This window comes from Chenopodium album, chromosome 21 (assembly GCF_948465745.1).
Source record: "Chenopodium album chromosome 21, dcCheAlbu1.1, whole genome shotgun sequence".
Classification (NCBI taxonomy): Eukaryota; Viridiplantae; Streptophyta; class Magnoliopsida; order Caryophyllales; family Amaranthaceae; genus Chenopodium; species Chenopodium album.
Genome location: NC_137854.1, coordinates 39,626,810 through 39,650,100, shown reverse-complemented (window position 1 = coordinate 39,650,100; position 23,291 = coordinate 39,626,810). Strand labels below are relative to the sequence as shown.

At 36.4% G+C, this 23,291-nt stretch overlaps 2 protein-coding genes and 2 pseudogenes across 2 annotated transcripts; all 4 read left to right on the top strand.

Moving 5' to 3' along the window:
- Window positions 1-1,878: 1,878 nt before the first annotated feature.
- LOC145600815 (putative serine/threonine-protein kinase PBL11) lies at window positions 1,879-3,616 on the top strand. Its single transcript, XM_081656677.1, has 5 exons — window positions 1,879-2,187; window positions 2,381-2,528; window positions 2,823-2,971; window positions 3,068-3,191; window positions 3,309-3,616. The coding sequence occupies exons 1-5, from the start codon at window positions 1,879-1,881 to the stop codon at window positions 3,614-3,616; spliced, it is 1,038 nt and encodes a 345-aa protein (XP_081512803.1).
- Window positions 3,617-6,126: 2,510 nt separating this feature from the next.
- Window positions 6,127-13,670, top strand: LOC145600814 (uncharacterized). Its single transcript, XM_081656676.1, has 10 exons — window positions 6,127-6,468; window positions 6,709-7,475; window positions 8,234-8,608; window positions 8,668-8,890; window positions 9,251-9,799; window positions 9,947-10,142; window positions 10,557-10,712; window positions 13,069-13,274; window positions 13,362-13,503; window positions 13,609-13,670. Exons 1-10 carry the CDS (start codon window positions 6,127-6,129, stop codon window positions 13,668-13,670), a joined length of 3,018 nt encoding a protein of 1,005 aa, XP_081512802.1.
- Window positions 13,671-14,360: 690 nt separating this feature from the next.
- On the top strand, window positions 14,361-15,068 carry LOC145600813 (putative serine/threonine-protein kinase PBL11 pseudogene; annotated as a pseudogene).
- A 1,798-nt stretch (window positions 15,069-16,866) lies between these two features.
- Window positions 16,867-18,200, top strand: LOC145600812 (putative serine/threonine-protein kinase PBL3; annotated as a pseudogene).
- Window positions 18,201-23,291: the final 5,091 nt, after the last annotated feature.

Sequence of the window (23,291 nt, the reverse complement as noted above, 5' to 3'; positions counted from 1 at the left end):
TCTTAACCGATGTTTATTTCAAAATATTTGAAATGCATTTTTTTTTAACAAGAAGCAGACCCATCATAGGAGGGGAGATTTCTAAAAATTCGATCATTTCTCACTCTCAAAATCATAAAGCTAACCAACAATTCTAACATCCGATTTTGTTTGTAATACAAAAATTAATTCAAGTTGAGGGATTACACCCTTACTTTATTTGCAATCAATATTTTTTGGGTTTTTTTTTTTTTTTTTTTTTTTTTTTTTTTTTAAAAAAAAAAGAAAGACTTAAAAAGCAAAGGAATTGCTCCTTATTAAATATAAAAATTGGAGGGAGTTGGTTAACCTTCTTTGTCTTAATCTTTGTATTCCCATTTATTCGTCAATTTTAACAAATACTTCGTATAATATTCTAGTCAACATAGACGGAGATTAGAGAAGTTGCTCACCTTACTATTTATAGTTGTACTCTTTAAATCTTGGTTATATTTTCATCCGTCTCTCTACCTTTTGCTGCTGTTATTAAGGAATTTTCAAGCTAAAAGTAACTCAAATGGGCAATTGTTTGGGTTCTCCTACACCACCGGACTATTTCGACCCTGAAGGTATGGCTTAGTTTTTGTTGCTTATTATTTTCATGTAACTTCAATTATTTTTTTTTAATTTATTTTTTATCATAGAATTTTATCTTCAAAAAGGATTAGTGAGAGTAGAAAATTGAGAATATAGTAAGAAACCATGTATATATAATGGATACATCTCGATAATTCAATATTAAAAATTATATCAAATAATTTTTTTTTTCAGAAAATCATACTTGTACTATATAACATGAATCTTATACATAAAAGATGGTTGCGGGTTATGCCATGCCGAGCTGGACATGTGCTTTAGAAATAGCTAAGCCTAACTCACAATCTATGTGTTGTGTCAATATCTTTAAAAGGTTGACCCATGCACGAACCAAGTCCACGTGCCACCATATCGTAAAACATGTACGGATGTTCCTTATAAGTTAGGAAATTTTGCATTAAACCACCTTTTATAACCCTTTAATTGCAGGAAACCACCTTATAAATTTTTTTTCGCAAAAACACACCTTAATCGTAAATTTTTTTGCAATCACACACCTTTTCCCGAAAAATACCCATTGACCTTGTATTCCGGGGTTGACTCGACCACGTGCCTCGCACGTGACACCCTAAAACCACTAACCCTCCCTTTTCCGGCGGCCAACCAAATTCCCCACCCCGCAGTGGCGACCACCTCCCTACCCTAGCGCCGGCGTTCTTGCTCCCTTCCCTTTCCCCCAACCCACGAATTCTCTCTCCTCCTCTTCCACCTAACCACCATCACTTCCTTCACTCTCACCACCCGAACCCAAGATCCACCACCACCACTACCCACTTTCCTAAAGCGCCGCCCACAAATTCTCTCTCCTCCTCTTCCTCCTAAAGCGTCGTCGTTCGATTTATTGCCCAGACCCAAACTCCGTTGTTCGTCAACCGCCATGGATGTTGCACTTCACGAAGGTACGAGAATTGGGTTTAGGGCTTGAGGGTTGGATTTAAGGACGGGAATTGGGAAAGGGAGGGGATGAGGTCATTGGCGACGAAGGAGGGAGGTGGTCGCCGGCCACTGGAAGTGGGTGGCTGGGGAAAAGGGAGGGTTAGCGGTTTTAGGGCGTCTCATGGTCGAGTCTACCCCTGAAAACCAAGTCAATGGGTATTTTCCGGGAAAAGGTGTGTGATTGCAAATAATTTTACGATTAAGGTGTGTTTTTGCGAAAAAACTTTTATAAGGTGGTTTCCTGCAATTAAAGGGTTATAAAAGGTGGTTTAATGCAAAATTTCCTATAAGTTATAAATTTAACTATGTGAAACGTTATGTAGTAAGATGATTGACGTGATTCTGTTGGTGAAAATTCATGTGCCACTAAATTCTATTTTCTCAGAAGCAAGACTAGAGCGCAACACTCAAAATCTTATTCCCACTAGTTTGAAGGCCTTCTCTTTCGAGGAACTTAATACTATCACCAAAGATTTTCATGTTGACAACTTAATCAGAACATATTTTCCTTATTTAGCTTTCAAGGGATGGATAAATAAGCAAACACTTGCTCCGTCAAAACCTGAAACTGGAATGGTTGTTGCAGTCAACAAGATGCAACCAGACTATTTCCCAGGCAATCATACCGAGTGGTTGGTACGTACGTTTCGATTCATCCCTGTGAGAGGAGTTCGATTCTCACCTCTAGCAAGTGGGATCCCCAATTTCCCCCTTATTTTGCAAGGAAATTCTCCTTACCCTGAAAAACAGAAAAATGACATACATATGGGAGCTAGTACGTAGTTCCTTTTTTGTTTCTGACTTCTTATGACTTATTTGATGCACGCAGGAAAAATTAAACCATCTTAGCAAACTACACCATCCTAATCTGGTGAAACTTATTGGATATCGACTTGAAAATGAATGGGGTACATACCACCGGTATTTGGTATCCAAGTTTCCGCGTAGGGGAAACCTAGATAAATACTTATACCAATGTAAGTAGCCTAATCCTAGTGATCGATATGATCATGATATATATATATATATATATATATATATATATATATATATATATATATATACACACACACACACATACATACATATAATATATATACACATACATATATATATATATATATATATATATATATATATATATATATATATATATATATATATATATATATATATATATATATATATATATATATATATATATATATATATATATTATGTACTTACTAGCTATATATAAATTTTCTTCATACTTAACTTGATGAATACAGGGAAGGGCACTCCGCCGTTGTCCTGGGAGAAAAGGATGAAAGTGGCTATAGGTGTTGCCAAAGGACTTTCTTTCCTACATGATGCTCAACCACAAGTCATATATCGTTATTTAGATGCAACAAATGTCTTACTAGATCAGATGATGTATGTATGTCCTACCAGTTATGGGTTTAATCAAAGTTGAGTCAATCCCTTAACATGGTACCAAGAGACATCTTTTCTTATGTTCGTCTCAAACTTGCAGGATTATACCCCGAAGTTATCAGCTTATTTATCAACACAAGGCAGGTACATCCAGGGTTATCCTGCAAAGGGCTATTCTCGCTATTCAACATTGGGTTATGCAGCACCCGAGTTTTTAGATACATGTGCAACATTCATAGTTTTATACAGTCTATGTATTTATCAATAAAGTCGATCTTTAACATAGCTTGATACAGAGTACTAACCAACTGGATGGCATGCATCTACAATTCTTACACCAGGTTGTGTTTCAACAAAGAGCGATGTCTATAGTTTTGGGGTTCTACTACTTGCACTACTAACTGGAAAACAAGGAATGACAATTTATGATAAGACTCTGGTAGACTGGGTGAATTCATTTCACAATAATAACATACTCAAAATTATGGATACGAACAAAGTGATGAAAGATTATCCCAAGAAAACTGCTATTGCAGTTGCTACACTTGCTTTAAATTGTACTCAATTTGATCCAAGCTTAAGGCCTGATATGTCAGAGGTTTTACAGACACTTCAGAATTCTGCTGTTAGGCCTCAAAAATGGATATAAGTAAAGCTCCTATGCATGGCATTCTTGTTACAAACAACACCTCTAGTTCCGGCTATTGGACTTCCAAATTCGAAACAAATGTCATCCTCCAGTGCATAGGATCGGAGGTGTTTGTTTGATTAATTGTAGAGATTTTAATTCATTGTTTGTTGATTTATCTTTTATGTAGAAGACTGCCTTCAAAGGCTTCTATGTGCTTCACCTATTCTATATACACATCTGTCTTTTCAATCTCAGTTTTGTATTGTATACTACATCAATATTTGGGGTGTGCTTTCTATTCTAAAATGCTTGGTTAGTTGGTTACTTGTATGAATTTTATCTATGATGTGTTTATAAGAGATGCTTAAAATGCATGCTTTGGAACAATGGATATTTCATCTCAACCATAATGTATACTACAACATTATGCCGGTATTTAATACCCACAATATCAGCATACAACACAGCGTGATCACCGAAAATATTATTTCTAGTAAAAACCCTTGAACAAGCAGAGCATGGTGTTGAGATAGAGAGCAATGGAATACCCAACTAGTAGCATAGCACACAACGGTAGGTCTTTGAGTTCATTGTCTAATTCAACCCCTGAAATAGGGACCACCCAAAGCCAAGCTGAGATGTATTTGCCCTGCTGTGACAAAGTAAAATTCACAACCCACCAACAATAGCTAACAATAAGAGATTGAAATTATAAAGTGAAAAGAGTAAAATTCACGTCCAAATTAAAAACATAGATTAGTTTTGTCTAGAGACGATTCCGACCAAACCAAAGCAAAATAACAATCCAACCATCCAAAATAAAGCGTTTTATTTCAGAAATAAGCTGTTAAAATTTGAGCACGATCCAACTAATGGTGGAATTTCTAGAAACGACCAGATATGTAAAAGATATCCATAAAAGTCTGAAAATGGAAGCACTCTAGAAACCCTCTCTTCTCTATTTTGAGTGTGTATTTGCTATGTGGAAATTAGATTACTTGGTGACTTGTTTACCACAAGATATCAACTCAAAGGCTTCTAAAAGAAGCCACAAAAATAAGCCCCCAAGTAGGATTTAGTAAACGAACTAGTAAACGGACCAAAGAAAAATACATTTTACTACTTGTTGACCCTTATGAGGTTTTGATGATGATGCTAAGAATTGAGCAAACTTCCTTTTAATAAGGATTTTCTAGTGTTGTGATATTGGCAGGTTCAGTAAGCGTAGAGGGCTGAAGTAGGAACTGGGACAAAGGAAGTTTAGAAGATCCATGAGGACAAGTAAAGAACAGAAGAAGAGTTCCAGCAATGGAACTTCCCGAAGTTTCTCAACAGGAACTTCAAAACGGGTTGTAACGACCTGGTTCCGGTGTAATGCTGGGGCAAGCCTCAACAACCAAGGATCAAGGCAAAGATCAAGATATCAACCGAAGAAGATGAACTTCATAACTTATAGTTGTGTAAAAGATAAGTTTGTTTTCGTAGGATGATGTAAACATATAAATGATAGATATGCATGGAACTTATTAGAAATCAGATAAAGCTTGGCAAACTAATTAATTCGTAAAAGATAATTATAAGTTTTATGAAAAAGTACTTAATTGATTTTATCTTTTAAAATCTGGTTTAACTTGGTTTTATCTTTTTCATAAAATTCTATCTTTTAACAAAAACGAATTTGATAAAATTTGGTTTTCAGAAAAGCGAAATTAAATCTGTTTGGTTTCGGTTTTAAAGAAGATAAGATCAGATTTCTGTTTGATCTATCTTATTTGCGAAAACCCTAGTTTGAGAAGCTGAGAAACTCCTATAAATATAGAAGTGTTTCAGCTTAGCAAAATGAGAGTTTTAAGCATGAAAACCACTTAGTGCTTAAGAGTAAGTTTGCCAAAGGTTTAAGCTTTATCATTTTGATTTTGGGTTTCATGTGTAGCTTTCCATTTATGTGTTAGAGTGTGTCTTTGAGTTGTAATTGGTTTTGGGGTGAGATTGTGAATTCTCTTAAATTCACGTTTGAGTGTATGAGTTTGAATTCTCTAAAATTCGAGTGGTAGTCAGTCACCCCGAGTCTGTCTTGGGTTGCAAGTGGGAGAAAGGAACCTGAGTGTGTCTTAGGTCGAGAAAGGAACCTGAGTGTGTCTTGGGTCGAAAAAGGTGCCTGAGTTTGTCTTAGGTCTGATAGGATAGGTTCCTGTCAATTAGCAAGTGTCTTAGGAGGAACTTGCGAAGCAAAGGTCTGTGTAATAGGTTGTACTAGGAGAGTTGCCTATTATAGTGGAATTTGTTTATAAGTCCCAATAGGACCGAGGTTTTACTTCCAGTTAGGCACTGGATGGTTTCCTCGTAAAACTTGCTGTGTGCTTTAAGTTTCTTTATGTTTTTATTGCTTATTTCCGCTTAAGTTCCGCGATTGGAACCTACTACCATTCACCCCCCCTCTCGTAGTAGTTCATCTAAACTAACAATTGGTATCAGAGCAGGTTCTCACGAAATTACAAGCAACCTTGTAGAGTAAAGTTCCTGAAGAGATGAATGCTCACGAGAAACTTGAAGAAGGGTATTCCACCCAAAGACCACTGATGTTCAATGGCAAGTTTTATTCATACTGGAAGAATAGAATGGAGATATTCATTAAAGCTGAAAATTACCAAGTATGGAGAGTCATTGAAAGTGGTGACTTCGAGGTAACGAAAACCAATGCAAACAAAGAGGTAATTCCTAAACCACTAGCTGAATTTGATAAAGAAGATTATGAAAAATATGAGTTGAATGCTCAAGCAGTGAAAATCTTGCATTGTGGACTAGGACCTCATGAGTACAATAGAATCATGGGTTGTAAGTCCGCAAAGCAGATTTGGGATTTACTACAAGTAACACATGAAGGAACGAATGAAGTTAAACGTTCCAAAATCGATTTATTAATGTCAAAATATGAAAGATTTGAAATGCTACACAAAGAATCCATTCAGGATATGTTCACTAGATTTACTAACATTGTCAATGAGTTAGAATCTTTAGGTAGGTCCATACCCATTGATGAACAGGTAAGGAAAGTTCTTAGAAGTCTTCCTCAAGATGAGAGGTGGAGATCCAAGGTCACTGCTCTGCAGGAATCCAAGGACTTCACCAAGTTCAACCTTGAACAACTTAATGGTTCCCTGATTACTCATGAACTTCATCTTGGAGCAAACTTTGAAAGTTCCAAGAATAAGAGCCTTGCTCTAAAGGCTTATGAATCAAGCGACTCTAAAAATGACGATATGGAGACTGCCATGCTTGTACGTAAGTTCAGGAGGATGCTAGGAAAAAGAGGAGAAAGGAACAGACGAGGACAACCAAGTTCCAAAGAGTTCAAATGCTACAGATGCGGTTCCAAAGAACATCTTCTCAAAGACTGCCCAAATCCTAAGGAGGACGAGAAAGCCAACTACAAAGGCAAGGAACAGAACAAGTACTACAAACCATCATTCGCCAAGGAAGATGTAAGAAAAGCCATGATGGCTGCATGGGGAAACTCTGATTCAGAAGATGAAGGAGAAGGAGAATCCGTAGAAGAAACAACCAACTTATGTTTAATGGCTAAAGCTGATGATGAAGCTCTTCTGAAGGAACTTGAATCTGAGGTATGGTATGACTATCGACAACTCAAACATTTAAAAAAGGAAAATCTTATGGACATTATTCTGGAACTTCAAGAAGATTGTACAGAATTGAATAGGTCGAAGTTCCAAACTGATCAAGCTTTAAAAATCCACAAAGAACATAGTGAATGGGTTGATAATATGAAAACTGATGTTCAAACTAGATTCTTTGATTTATATGACAAAAATGTCCTTCTAAAAGAACAAGTTGAAAAACTAAAACATGACAATATTCTGTTAAATGTAGAGCTAGCCCAGCTAAAACTTGGAATTGACTTTCCTGACTCTGAAGTTCCTATCGCAAGCCAGCTTCCAAATTTTGAAAAATTAAAATCAGATTTGGAAGAAGTTAAAATAAAAAATCAAACCTTGGAGGAGGAACTTGCTAGAGCCAGGAAAGGCAAAGAAGTGATTAATAATGGAATTCCATCTTGGATAGCTAATACTCATAACAAGAATAAAGAAGGACTAGGTTATAAGAAGAAGTCTAGGAGAAACAAGAAATATGTAGATCTACCTAGTCAAAAGCTATGTTACTATTGTGGTAGTACATGACATCTTCGAGCTGCATGTCCTAAAAGAAATAAAAATACTCTTAAGAATACTGAGCATGCTGAACAGGTCTGGTTGAAGAAATCTGAATCTTCTTCCAAAAACATGGAACCCAAGGAAACCTGGGGTCCAGAAACTAACGCTTAGTTTTCATGCAGGTTCCAGTGAGGGGGAACAACACTTGGTACCTCGACAGTGGTTGTTCTAAGCACATGACTGGAGACAAATCTAAATTTCTCTCACTGGATGCCTACTATGGTGGAACTGTGACCTTTGGTGATAATAAGAAAGGTGAAATAATTGCTATAGGTAAGGTAGGAAGGTCAAGTTCCCATGCTATTGAAAATGTCTTTTTAGTCGAGGGTCTAAAACACAACTTGTTAAGTATTTCTCAATTTTGTGATAAAGGTAACTCAGTTAGCTTTACTTCTAATCTTTGTAGAATCATTAACAATGACACTAACAATATTATTCTTGAAGGAACCAAAAAGGGGAACACATATATTGTGGATCTCAATGAAGTTCCAAGTAGTAGTTTGACTTGTCTTAGTGTCATTGAGGATGATCCCTTATTATGGCACAAACGATTTGGCCATGCTAGTTTTTCTTTGCTTGATAAACTTAGGTCAAAAGAACTTGTGGAAGGACTTCCATCCATCAAGTTCCTAAAAGATAAAGTCTGCAGTGCATGTGTCAGAGGTAAGCAAATGCGAATATCTTTTAAATCTAAGAATATGGTAAGCACCATAAAACCATTGGAACTTATCCATATGGATTTGTGTGGTCCTATGAGGATACAAAGCAGGAGTGGAAAAAGGTACGTGATGGTTATTGTAGATGATTTTTCCAGATATACCTGGTTTTCTTTCTTGTAAGCAAGGATGATACGTTTGATCAATTTGTTGCCTTTGTGAAGAAAGAACAGAGAAGAACAGGTCATCAATTAATTCACCTGAGGTCAGATCATGGAACTGAGTTTGAAAACTCAAAATTTGATGAGTTCTGTGATGAACATGGGATGGACCACAACTTCTCTGCTCCCAGGACTCCACAACAAAATGGAGTAGTTGAACAAAAAAACAGAAGCTTGGAAGACATGGCAAGAACTATGCTGATTTCAAGTGGACTGCCTAGGAACTTCTGGGCAGAAGCAGTAAACACAGCTTGTTACATATTGAATAGAGTTTCTATTAAAGCAATAACCAACAAGACACCTTATGAACTAATTAAAGGAAGAAAACCAAATATTTCTTATCTTAGATCTTTTGGTTGCAGGTGCTTTGTACACAATAATGGAAAGAGAAACTTGGGAAAGTTTGATGAAAGAAGTGATGAGGCTGTATTCTTAGGATATGCCTCAAATAGTAAAGCTTACAGAGTTTATAACAAAAGAACAATGTGTGTTGAAGAGTCTCTACATATAATTTTTGATGAAACTGACTATGTGATTGATGTACAGGATGATGATGATTTCGAAATAGGGTTAGTAAGAAGACATGACCCTGATGAGGAATCAACAATATCCATGAAGCAGCCAAACAAGAATCCAGTAGCTGAAAACCAAACCGCAACTGAAATAGAAGTTCCACAAGAGGAACACCCTGAGCCTGAGAATCCAGAACCTGAGAATCAGGAACCACTGAATCAAGAGACAGGAAACAATGATGCTGAACCGGAAAAGTTGTATCCAATCAAAGACTTTACCCCTAAACGTTGGAAACATCAAAAGTCTCATCCAGTGGACATGATTATGAGTGACATAACCAAAGGAACTCAGACTAGGTCACAGCTAAGGAACTTCTGTGCATTTTTCTCGTTCCTATCTACTTTGGAACCAAAGAACTGTGATGAAGCCTTACAAGATGCATATTGGATCATAGCCATGCAAGCTGAACTAGGAGAATTCGAGAGAAACAAAGTTTGGCACCTAGTTCCTAGACCGGAACATCAGAAAGTCATAGGTCTAAAGTGGGTGTTCAGAAACAAGTTTGATGAACATGGAATCATAGTAAGAAACAAGGCTAGACTGGTTGTCAAGGGGTACAATCAACAAGAAGGCATAGACTTTGATGAGACATTTGCTCCAGTTGCCAGGTTAGAAGCTACACGCATTCTTATTGCTTTTGCAGCTTTTATGGAAATTAAGTTGTTTCAGATGGACGTCAAATGTGCATTTCTAAATGGTCTATTAAAAGAGGACGTCTATGTGGAACAACTTCCTGGATTTAAAGATCCAGAATTCTCAAATCATGTCTATAAACTTGATAAAGCTCTTTATGGGATGAAACAAGCACCAAGGGCATGGTATGAGAGGTTGTCCAAGTTCTTGTTAGATAATGATTTTAAAAGAGGTAAAATAGACAAAACCTTGTTTTTGAAATCTAAAGAAACTGACATTTTAGTTGTGCAAATATATGTAGATGATATTATTTTTGGTGCAACTAACGAATCTTTGGTGAAGTATTTTGCTGACCTTATGAGTGGTGAGTTCGAGATGAGCATGATGAGTGAGCTAAAATTCTTTCTTGGATTGCAAATTAAGCAAAATGAGAGAGGAATAATGATTCACCAACAAAAGTATGTGAAGGAACTCATAAAGAAATATAAGATGGAAAGTTCTAAAACTATAAGAACACCTATGGGAACTAACATCAGACTGGATGAAGGCACAGTTGGAACTTGCATAGATCAGAAGATGTATAGAGGTATGATAGGTTCCTTATTATATCTAACTGCTAGTAGACCTGATATATCGTTCAGTGTAGGCTTATGTGCGAGGTTCCAAGCCAATCCAAAGGAATCTCATCTCAAGGCAGTTAAGAGGATACTTAGGTACCTCAAAGGAACTGATGACTTGTGTCTCTACTATCCAAGGAATGAATCAATTGATTTAGTTGGATACACAGATGCTGACTATGCAGGTGATTTAGTAAATAGAAAGAGCAGCAGAAGTTGAATATGAGGTTTTGATGATGATGCTAAGAATTGAGCAAACTTCCTTTTAATAAGGATTTTCTAGTGTTGTGATGTTGGCAGGTTCAGTAAGCGTAGAGGGCTGAAGTAGGAATTGGGACAAAGGAACTTTAGAAGATCCGTGAGGACAAGTAAAGAACAGAAGAAGAGTTCCAGCAATGGAACTTCCCGAAGTTTCTCAACAGGAACTTCAAAACGGGTTGTAACGACCTGGTTCCGGTGTAATGCTGGGGCAAGCCTCAACAACCAAGGATCAAGGCAAAGATCAAGATATCAACCGAAGAAGATGAACTTCATAACTTATAGTTGTGTAAAAGATAAGTTTGTTTTCGTAGGATGATGTAAACATATAAATGATAGATATGCATGGAACTTATTAGAAATCAGATAAAGCTTGGCAAACTAATTAATTCGTAAAAGATAATTATAAGTTTTATGAAAAAGTACTTAATTGATTTTATCTTTTAAAATCTGGTTTAACTTGGTTTTATCTTTTTCATAAAATTCTATCTTTTAACAAAAACGAATTTGATAAAATTTGGTTTTCAGAAAAGCGAAATTAAATCTGTTTGGTTTCGGTTTTAAAGAAGATAAGATCAGATTTCTGTTTGATCTATCTTATTTGCGAAAACCCTAGTTTGAGAAGCTGAGAAACTCCTATAAATATAGAAGTGTTTCAGCTTAGCAAAATGAGAGTTTTAAGCGTGAAAACCACTTAGTGCTTAAGAGTAAGTTTGCCAAAGGTTTAAGCTTTATCATTTTGATTTCGGGTTTCATGTGTAGCTTTCCATTTATGTGTTAGAGTGTGTCTTTGAGTTGTAATTGGTTTTGGGGTGAGATTGTGAATTCTCTTAAATTCACGTTTGAGTGTATGAGTTTGAATTCTCTAAAATTCGAGTGGTAGTCAGTCACCCCGAGTCTGTCTTGGGTTGCAAGTGGGAGAAAGGAACCTGAGTGTGTCTTAGGTCGAGAAAGGAACCTGAGTGTGTCTTGGGTTGAAAAAGGTGCCTGAGTTTGTCTTAGGTCTGATAGGATAGGTTCCTGTCAATTAGCAAGTGTCTTAGGAGGAACTTGCGAAGCAAAGGTCTGTGTAATAGGTTGTACTAGGAGAGTTGCCTATTATAGTGGAATTTGTTTATAAGTCCCAATAGGGCCGAGGTTTTACTTCCAGTTAGGCACTGGATGGTTTCCTCGTAAAACTTGATGTGTGCTTTAAGTTTGTTTATGTTTTTATTGCTTATTTCCGCTTAAGTTCCGCGATTGGAACCTACTACCATTCACCTCCCCTCTCGTAGTAGTTCATCTAAACTAACACTACTAATTCAGCTGGACTCATAACACAATTACCCCCAAAACATATGATAACTTGTTTATAACTTAATTATTACATATTACTACTTATCATAGTAAAATTAAATATAATATTGTAATGTAGTACTCCATATAAAATTTGTTCAAACAAGATAAAATAAGGTAAAAGAAAAATGAAATTACCCAAATCAGATATATATATATACTTGTATAAAAATAAATAAATAAATAAATAAATAAAAAAAGAAAAAAAGAAAAAAAAAAGAAATGAAATTAAGTTGAATGTAATTATACCTAACCATAAGTTTCCTTATTTTATATGCAAATTACACATATTTATGTTATTTTAGTGAAACAATCAAAGGCAAAAGAGTTGCCTTTAAATTGGTGTTTATTGGAAAGAGTTGGTAGTCCTTCCATGTCTGCATCTTCCTATTCCCACTTAATGGTCAATTTATAGTAATAAAAAGTTATGGTGAGAAGAACAAGTAGCAGTCCATGCTACGTAGTATATAAGTATTGAACTCTGCAAAAATCTTGATTATATCTATCTTCCTTCTTTTAAATTGCTAAACAAATACTGAGATGGGTAATTGTTTGAAATCTTCATCAGCTCCTCCTCCTCGTCCACTACTCGCTCCTTTTGGTATGCCTTGTTTTCCCTTGTTTATTAAGCACTACAATTATCATATACAACGAACTATACTCTAAACAATTACTTGGAATCTTATACTACGTTACCTCTGATTTTTATCTGGGTATTATTTGTGAGATATAAAATATTACAAAGTTGCAACTAATAAAAGTCGGAGGTAGTATTATACTGTACTCCGTAGCAATTATTTATAAGAAAGTCTTTGTTTCAATCTTAGAAAAAAAAAGTTGAGCAGAGCAAAAAACCTCTTCCTACTCATGGTTTGAAGGCCTTCTCCTGGAAGGAACTTATTATTGCCACGAAAAAATTTCATGATGACAACCTCATTCGCATCGAAGGTCCTTATTCAACTTTCAAGGGATGGATAAGTGAGCAAACGCTTTCTCCGTCAAAACCTGAATCTGGGATGCCTGTTTCTGTCAAGCAGCTTGAACTTGATGTCCCGGCGAGTCATTATAAAGAGTGGTTGGTACGTACGTTTCAATTAGTTGCAAAGAAGCTTCAACTTGATGTCCATGTCCTGGACCGTCAAAATGAGTGGTTGGTACGTACGTTTTAATTTACGTCCTTCATACAGCTTGCTTCAATTCGGATGAATTCTTAATAAGCTGATGGCCTGATACCATTGCAGGCAAAAATAAAACATGTTAGCCAACTACATCATCCTAATCTGGTGAAAATAATCGGGTACTGCCTTGAAAATGAAATAACTCAACTTAGGTTTTTGGTAACCGAGTTTTTGCCCAAGGGATGCCTAGATAATCACTTACGCGGTAGTAAGTAGCCTATTTCCAGTGATCATTATACTTGATTAATTGTACAAAACACGCGTAAATTATGCATATATACTAGTTTCATCATACTTAACTTTAAATCAGATGTGGGTGATCCGCCGCTGTCATGGGAGACAAGGATGAAGGTGGCTATAGGTGCTGCTTAGAGGTGATCATTTGCGGGCTTGGACGGGTAGCAGGCCGGGCCTATGCTTATTTTTTTGTCCAACGGGCTTTATGTGGCAAACCCGAACCCTTTTATGCGGGCTTGATACTTTGTCCATGCCCGCTTGTTAAACGGGCCGGGCTTACCCGCGGGCTAACGGGCCTTAATTTTTGTTTTATTTTTTATAATACTAACTAATCTTTTTATTATTTACTAGTGCTAAAATTATTTTGGTATAATTGTCTTATAATTTTTTGTTCACAAATGGTAATAGAAATTTAAAAAAAAGGTTGAAATTATGACATATGTTATAAATATATGTAAGATAAAACTTATTTAATAAGTGTTAATGATAAAAATATAAAATTAAAATGAATAATTGTAACTAATAAATGCTTATAGTTCAATATAGTCTCTTTGTATTTATTTTCAAAAATACACAAAGTATGTCATAACTAACTAACTAAATAAAATTATTAAAATAAGAATGTTATTATTATTATTATTATTATTATATTAATAAACGGGCCGGGCGGGCTAGCTCGCAATACATATTTCTTGTCCATACCCGCCCATTTATGTTAACGGGTCGGGCCTAGCCCGCCCAAATATCCAATTTTTTTCAAAAATGTTGTCCAAGCCCGCCCTTTTTACGGGCCGGGTTGGGCGGGCTTAGCGGGCCGTCCCGCCCATGAACATCTCTAGTGCCACTACTGCTGCTAAAGGACTTTGTTTCCTTCATGATGCTCAACCACAAGTCATTTATCGTTACTTGGATGCATCAAATGTCTTGCTAGATGCGGTATGTACACTTTTTCATCGACGACTTGAAAATATTACTATGTTCAATTCATTCTAGCCATTTGTATTTAATGTGCAGTTTTATTATATCTCTTCTCATACTAACAGGAATATAACGCCAAGTCATCAGCCCATTTGTCAACTCAAGTCATGGACATCCGGGGATTTGATACAGAGGGCTATTCATTACAGGGTTATGCAGCACCAGAGTTTATAAATATAGGTGCAACTAACAGAACATTTCTATTTTTAATCAATTCAATTTCTTCTGTTTTGGTTTTACTGACCGACATCTTCAATTCTTACACTAGGTCTTGTTACAGCAAAGAGCGATGTCTACAGTTTTGGGGTTCTATTACTTGTATTATTAACTGGACGAAGTGGAATGGTTGGTAGGAAGACTCTGGTGGACTGGGTGAAGCAGTTTCGTCGTGATGTAAAAAAATTTATGGATACCAAAATGAAGAATTATTCCCATGAAGCTGCAGTTGCAGTGGTCGAACTTGCTTTAGAATGTACTTATGGTTTTGAAGACGGCAGGCCAGAGATGTCAGACGTCGTGCGGAGACTTGAGGAGGCTGTAAGGCCTAAAAAATAATGCACAACTTACAGCTTACAAGAGCATGCAGTACACCTTTAGTCCATGGGATTTGCTTCCAAATTCGAAAAAATTGTCATTCTCAGCTCCTGTGTATTCGATCCCCTTTGTATCTTCGTTGTCATCTCAAAAATCTCCTTGTGTTCGTTTGATTATAGTGATTTCAATTCAATGTTTATCTTATCTGTAACAGGCCACCTTCAATATGTGTTACCTACTCATTTGTTTTTGCTTTCAATTATAAGATCAGAACAACAGTTGGTTCGGCAACTGTTGAGCCCATGAGAAAACCCAAATGTGAGTGGTGTGTTGTCTCACATTAGTTGAGTGTTTAAGTGAGAGTTTATATTGGGATGTTGTATCCCACATCGAAGAAACAATAAACTTGTGTCCACTTTATAATGCTAAGGGGTTACTCCGCTCATTGACATATGGTTTTGAGGTGAAACCTCCTTGGTCGTATGAAGTGGACAATTGTGACGAGTGGCACAGGCCCATTTATCAGCAACGAAAAATAGTTACGGAACGGGACTGTAAACAAATGAGAACACTTAAAAGGCTCTTTTTCATAAGTTTGGGGTATTATTAGATGTGTACCTTTAGTTGCAATTCAATTCGTTAGAATTAAGAAAATCATATACTACCTCCGTTAACATTTAGTTGCAAGTTTGGAATATTTTATGTCTCTCAAATAATACCCCAAAGTTGCAACTAAATGTTAACGAAGGTAGTATAACCTAATCAATCAAAGTTAATCACAAAGTCACCACATAAGAAATCGAAAATCACACATTTTTATGCTTATGTTCACTTTCTGAAAAGCTAATGTTCATATATTTTATTAGATGTGTAAATTTTTCTTATTTCATAAGAGCAATTCTAATGGTAAGCTAATATTCAAATACGGTTGGCATGCCACATAAAATTCTAAGCTGATTCTCTTTGTAGCTTTTTTGTGCCCAAATGGTTAATTAGCTAATAACTTGCTATATAAATAAGTTTAACCTTTTCAATTAGCTTTAAAAATTTAATTATCAACATACTAATCTATAAAATTTTGGAAATTATTTTCTTAAGCAAATTAGCTTGCCTCTTAGTCAAGCTAATTGTATTTTTAAACTTTAATAATGATCAAGCTAATAGCTAGAGACTTTGAGAGTGATATATAGATAGCTCAAGTGGTTAGAGCTACAACTATTAGAGTTGCTCTCGCTATTGTTTAGCTCGTGGTACGTATGCATAAAGATAGTTTATCTAATTCACTATTTTCACATGACTAACAGATGATTGCAGCAATCAAAGTCTTCCTACTCCAAGCTTGAAGACATTCTCCTTCAAAGACCTTAGAACTGCCACCAATAATTTTCGTCCTGTCAACCTTACCACTAGTAGTTTTGGTATTGGTAGTATTTACAAGGTTTGGATTGATGAGCAAGCTCCAGCAACTGTCACGGTCCGGGAGTTTGGGCCCCGAAACGTGCGGCGCGCTCTAGCCTTTTGGCGGCAAGAACGCTAGCCTTGAGCGGAAGAGGGGCTTGTGAGCACAAAGCAACACAAGCGGGCAATAGAATCTCAGGAGCACTCGCGTCTATCTGGGCGACGGAGTGCAGGTGGTCGGGGCTTGTGACGGTCGATACTTCAAAGCGGGCACAAGCGGGTCCGAACCACGAGTCCTTAGCGCATCAAGTTGGGTTGGAGGGGAGCTAATATGCAAGTAAGACACAATATCTATAAAGGTCTAACAACAAACAAGCATAAAAGCAAGGCAACACTTGGTAGAATACCTCAAAGTCTTAGAATGGTTGTCGCGATTAAGTGGCTCAATGTTGAAGGTTTCCCTGGCCATGACGAGTGGTTGGTACGCTTTAAGTTGTTCTCATGTATCGGATTTCTTAGCCACCATGTTTCCTGGCCTAATGTCTTATATAATACAGGCAAAACTAAGCACTCTTGGCCAGCTACATCATCCTAATCTGGTGGAAATGATAGGATACTGCCTTGAGGATGAATATCGGTTTATAGTATCTGAGTTTTTTCCCAAAGGAAATTTGGAAAATCAGTTGTTCAATTGTAAGTAACTTAAGTTTAATTAGTCGTCTTGATAATTATGAGTTTCTACATACAACTATATATGCGTTACGTTATTATCTCAGGTAATGTGGGCACGCCGCCACTTTCATGGGAAACAAGGATGAAAGTGGCTGTTGGAGTTGCCAAAGGACTCTCTTACCTTCATGATACCAAATCACAAGTCATATTTCGTTATTTGGATGCATCAAATATCATGCTAGATGATGTATGTTCATTCTTCAAACGGCGACATACACCCAACTAACGGGAACGCCCCCATTTTCTCATAGTGAGAAAAATATTTTGTTTCTCACATGGCATTTTCGTAAATTAACCAACAACTTTATTCGATTGTGGAACCCACAATAATGAAAAAGTTATTAATTTGATTTATTCACGAAAATATCTCCATAAGAAACAAATTTTGTTTCAGGGAATTTCCCCTCAGCTAACTAAATGTTGTACTCTTGTCATTGATTTATTGTGATAGATGTTTCTTAAAATATCTGATCTCTTGTTTGTATACATTTGTAGGATTTTAATGCGAAGTTATCAACATATGTGTCAACTCAGGTCACGGACATTAAGAGTTATGCAACACATGGTTACGCAGCACCAGAGTTTGTAAATACAGGTGAGAAAATGCCAATAATGAACCTTTACAAAATTAATTATACATCCGAGTACACCTAGAGCTAGATAGCTTGAAATCGTCCATACTAATCAGTTGGCTTCTTTATTTGTGTTACGGAGAGGTAGCATTTCAGCAAAGAGCGATGTTTACAGTTATGGGATTTTGTTACTTGTACTGTTAACTGGACGGCCTGCACTTAAACATACAATGATGGGAGAGGACACAGTGGTGGATTGGATAAAGGCGTTCCGAAAAAGTTATTGCAGATGATGGATCCTAGACTGAAAGGCCAATATCCGAAAAAGGCCGCATTCACAGTTGCTACACTTGCCTTACAATGTACACTTCTTCAAGCAAGTTCCAGGCCTGAAATGTCAGAGGTCTTACAGAAACTAAAAAAATCTGTAAGACCTTCGAAATGCATATAAAGTTCCAACAATGCAAGCAACACGAACGGAAACTAATTGTGGCACACCCTAAATTGATTTTGGTACACCCCTATGTGAGAGCACAGTTTTCTATGCTCTTCTCACATAGGGGGTGTGCCAAAATCAATTTAGGGTGTGCCAAAATCATTTTCCAACACGAACAGCTACTCATCATTGATCATTCAATCCCCGGCCTTGGCATCCTCATTTTCATCTTATCGAAAATGTATTTGTGTTCGTTGATCATTTTATAGAGATTTCTGAAGAAAATCATAGTGTATTTGGTTTTGTGTGTCCAGCAAGAATGTTTTGTTAGTGAATGGAGGCGGAAGAATAATTTCAGGGGCTCTCAACCCTAGAAAGATCTGCTTCTCATTAATATATACACACCTTGATCACTACAAGACAAAGCTACAGCTCATGCATGGCTGCTGTCAAGGAAAGAAACAGACAAAAAATAAAAGCTACTCCTGCACTAAGTATAGCTATACACATATACAAATACTATACATATTTCTACACCCCCCCTTCAAGTTGGACTTGGGACAAAGTAGCAAGTCCTAACTTGGACGATATAAACCAATGTTGATGTGCAGGAAGGGATTTAGTAAGAATGTCAGCCAATTGAAGAGAAGATTTAACATGACAGGTAGTAATGGTACCATCTTCAATATTATCTCGAATATAATAGCAGTCTAATTTGAGATGCTTTGTTCTATCATGGAGTGCTGGATTATGTGCAATATACTCTGCTGATTTATTATCACAAAATAAGGTGATAGGAAGAGGCAAATCCTGTCCCAAATCTTCAAATAAACCAACTATCCATGCTATCTCACTTGTGGTTTGTGACATACTTCGAAACTCTGCTTCACAAGATGATTTTGAGACTACCTTTTGCTTCTTCGTTTTCCATGAAACTAAAGCACCTCCCAAGAATACACAAAATCCAGTCAAAGATCTTCCACTAAAAGCACAACTTCCCCAGTCTACATCACTATAGGCTAACAATGTATGATCAGTGTTACTAGGATAAAATAATCCTAGATCAATCGTTCCTTTAATGTATTTCACAACATGCAGAGCAGCCTGCATATGTGGCTTTCTAGGACAACTCAAATACTGACTTAGTTGTTGAACTGAGAAGGACAAATCAGGTCTTGACAAGTTCAAATATAGCAGCCTTCCCACCAATCTTCTATAACTCTCAGGATCCTCAAGCAATTCTCCTGTTTCTGTTGATAACTTAACTCCCTTTGGAAAAGGAAACGTACATGGTGTACACCCTTCCATTCCACTATCTCTGACAATGTCAAGAGCATATTTTCTTTGGTTGATCATTGTACCTCCTTCACCTCTAGCTATCTCAATTCCCAAAAAATACCTCAAAAATCCCAAATCCTTTATAGTAAAGGCACTATCCAGTTTGCTTTTCATGGAAGCAATTGTTTCTTCATCATCACCAGTGATAATCAAATCATCAACATACACCAAGATGATACAAGATTTACCATTTTCTGTTCTCACAAACAAGGAGTAATCTCTTCTGCACTGCTTGAAACCATTTTCTATCAAAAATGATTTGAGTTCAATATTCCATTGCCTTGAAGCTTGCTTCAACCCATACAAACTCTTCCTTAATTTGCATACTTTATCCTTTGTTCCATTCATATATCCTTCTGGTATCTTCAAATATACCTTTTCTTCTAAGTATCCATGCAAAAATGCATTATTTACATCCAATTGATGTAAATTCCAGTTTCTTGCAGTTGCTAGTGCAATTATAAGTCTTACACTTGCAAATTTAGCCACTGGTGAGAATGTGGCCTTGTAATCCTTCCCTGCCATTTGTCTATCTCCTCTGGCAACTAACCTTGCCTTCAGTCTCACAATCTTCCCTTTTAAATCCAATTTCATAGCATAAACCCATTTACTATCAATGGCTTTCTTTCCCTTTGGCAAGTCAACTATCTCCCATGTTCCATTGTTGTCTATTACCTGTAACTCTTCTTGCATTGCTTTGACCCATCTTGGATCCTTTTAAGCTTCTCTGTATGTGTTTGGTTGATCTATCTTCATCACATTATTAAGGGACACAATGTAATCTGGTGTATAGTACTCCTTGTTATCAAGAGTAATATGCACTAGATTGGCATTTCTTGGCTCAGCTTCTTGATTTATATCTTTGAATTGTTGCAGCCTTTTATCACATTCAAAACTCTTAAATTTTGAAGGTGGTCTTCTATCCCTTACAGATCTCCTTAAAGCTTCTTATTCCATGTTCTGTTCATGATCTCTATGATCATCCTGCTCTTGATCTCCCATCTCTTCATTTATGTCTTCTTCTAGGATCTGAATCCCTTGTTCTAACACTTCATGTTGCACTTCAGGCACAACTTCAGCTTGCTCTTCCTCTTCTCTTAAAGGAATTTCCTGCAAAATATTGTCAGTAGACATCTCATCTGATGTCTCAAAATTCAGATCAATGCTTCTAGGAATTTCAGCATTTTCTTTGTCACTTTGCTTACTGTAGACACCCATTTGTGTCTCCCCAAAACCAAACCCAGTGATGAATGCCTTGCACGTTGTGTTATTATCGAATTAGGTGAAAGTGGTTCGAAAGTCAAGTGTTGCGGTTTAGTTTTAATTAAATTCTTTTCTCTCTGTTTTTGAAAATGACTTTATTTATTTGAAAACGTCCATTTCAGTTTATTTTGGTCCATAATAAGGGTCCAATAATGGTGTAGATGGATGGGGCTCGAAGAGACCTTTCCAACGATATATTATAGGCCCGATTCCGATGAATATTGAGGAAGTTATGGCCAAAATACTAAACTGGGCCCGGTTATTTATTTTAATACGGCCCAATGATCTAGAGGAGGGCCCGATATTAATTATTATTCCCAAAATTATTAGGATTAATTATAGTTTTCTAGAAATTTCTAGAAAGTTCCTTTTAATTCTAATACTGTTAGATTTAATAATTAATTATTTTTAAAAGATTTTTATTTGGAATAAAATATGGTTTTATTATCTTAAAAATATATTTTATCTTCTGTACGGATTCCGTAGATCAATTTGATTAAAGATCGGATTCCGCGTGAAGAAAAACGCGCTAATACAGGCTGTCGCCAAACGACAAGTCTGTCGCCGCGCGACAGACCTTGTCGCGTCGCGACAGAGTTAATTCCTGGCGACAGCGTGGAGTTTTATTCCTTATCAAATTCTATGTTTTTCCGGATTATTTTCATTATAAATAGCGTCCGAATCCCTGTTTTCAGAATCATCATATACCAACATCATTCATCATTCGTCAACTCTTTCTCAATTCTCTCTATTTTCTCTCTTGAGCAATATAGCTTATTTTCTTTTCTTTCCCTCCTTTTTTCAAACACAATATTCCGCATTCACAAGACTTAGAGTCTCTTAGCCAAGTTCGAAGTTGCCTTCGCCCTAGACGTGAAAGGTTGATAATTTCTGAGGGTTTGGTCCAAAACTAGTCTAAACTTTATTTAATTTGATTTTAATTTGATTCTTTAATTCTTTGTTTATTTTTATTTATTTTCATTGAAGTTTACTAACTTGTGTATTTTGTTATTAGAAAGAGGTACGAGGCTTCAAAGTATGTAATCTTATTACTCTCTTTCAATGTAGAAAGCATGTTTATTAATGTTTAATTCCTAGTATCATGTTAGGATGCTTTTAATGCTTTCTAGTATCATGTTTAGGGTGCCTTTACTTATTTCTAATATCATGATATCATGTTAGTACCATGTTAGGTTTGAAGCTTTGATCTTTATCGTTTAGTGACATGCTAGGATTTGTTATTAATCTTGTTAGTATCATGCCTAGGATCTTGCTATTATTATTAAGCTTTATTATGCCTTATCATGTTATTATTATTTATTATTGCTTTATTGTTATGTTGCTTGATATGTTTTATTGTTATTGCTGGATCACGCCTTTTATGCAGGTTTAAAGGGAATTTGTACTTGGAATCACGCTTAATAAGATAATTATTAATTTGGTTTAGGCTAATGTGATTTTAAGTCAAGTGATCGCCAATAATAGTCTTATTTGTGCATTAATATTTCAACCAACATAGATAAACAGGGTAGGTTTAATATAATGTTTGTATGTTATTCGAAAAGCGCACATGAATACGAGCAGAACAAAGTAGAGGCCTATTTTATAGGGCGGGTCCTTTCTTTTGTAGATTGGATTCGTACCTTCATCCCCGGACCCTGTTTGGTTCAAGACCTTATGGAGTAGTTGATGGTCCTTTGGATTGTCTTTTTGGGTTTACAAGTTCCTAAAACTTGTTGGCGACTCTTTTTGCTCTTTGTCTTTCCCTTTGGAACGCCACCGTACTTTAGTGTATGATCACAGTGGGGTTCAAGTTTGGGGTTATCGTAATGCTTGAAATATTCCCTACACTTACAAGGAAAAATATTTTCTTTGAAACTTACATCTCTAGTTACAAATATCTGTTTTGACTCTAGATCAAATACTTTGTATCCTTTTTGATCACTAGGATATCCAATCAGAACACATCTAGTTGCCTTAGCAACAAATTTATCCCCTTTTCTATGCCTGTTACTAGCATAGCATAGGCACCCTATCACTTTCAAATGCTCATATCTTGCCTTTCTCTTCATCAGTCTCTCAAAAGGTATCTCCCATTTTAATACTGCACTAGGCAACAAGTTGATGATATGAGTTGCTGCTAGCACACACTCTCCCCACATATTCTTAGGTAATCCAGCATGTATTCTAATTGCCCTGGCTGTCTCTATCAAATGCCTATGTTTTCTTTCAACTCTCCCATTCTGCTGAGGGTTTCCTGCAACACTCCTTTGATGCAAAATTCCTTTTTCTTTCATTATTGTGGAACACTCTGACTGAAATATTTCAGTCCCATTGTCACTTCTTATCACTTTAATAGAAGTATTAAAATGATTCTGCACATATGCAATGAACATTTGCAGCACCTGTCTAACCTGTTCCTTATTTGAGACCAAATAAGTCCAAGTCACTCTTGAATAATCATCCAAGATTGTGAGGAAATAACTTGCCCCTGTGACATTCTTA

Bases quoted from the DNA above. Each gene is read 5' to 3' on its own strand.
- LOC145600815 (XM_081656677.1), top strand. From the start codon at position 1,879: ATGATTGACGTGATTCTGTTGGTGAAAATTCATGTGCCACTAAATTCT. The intron at 2,188-2,380 runs GTACGTACGTTT...TGATGCACGCAG, and splicing joins GCAATCATACCGAGTGGTTG to GAAAAATTAAACCATCTTAG. The intron at 3,192-3,308 runs GTGCAACATTCA...TTCTTACACCAG, and splicing joins ACCCGAGTTTTTAGATACAT to GTTGTGTTTCAACAAAGAGC.
- LOC145600814 (XM_081656676.1), top strand. From the start codon at position 6,127: ATGAATGCTCACGAGAAACTTGAAGAAGGGTATTCCACCCAAAGACCA. The intron at 6,469-6,708 runs GTAACACATGAA...ACTGCTCTGCAG, and splicing joins AGATTTGGGATTTACTACAA to GAATCCAAGGACTTCACCAA. The intron at 9,800-9,946 runs GTAAGAAACAAG...AAGTTGTTTCAG, and splicing joins TTGATGAACATGGAATCATA to ATGGACGTCAAATGTGCATT.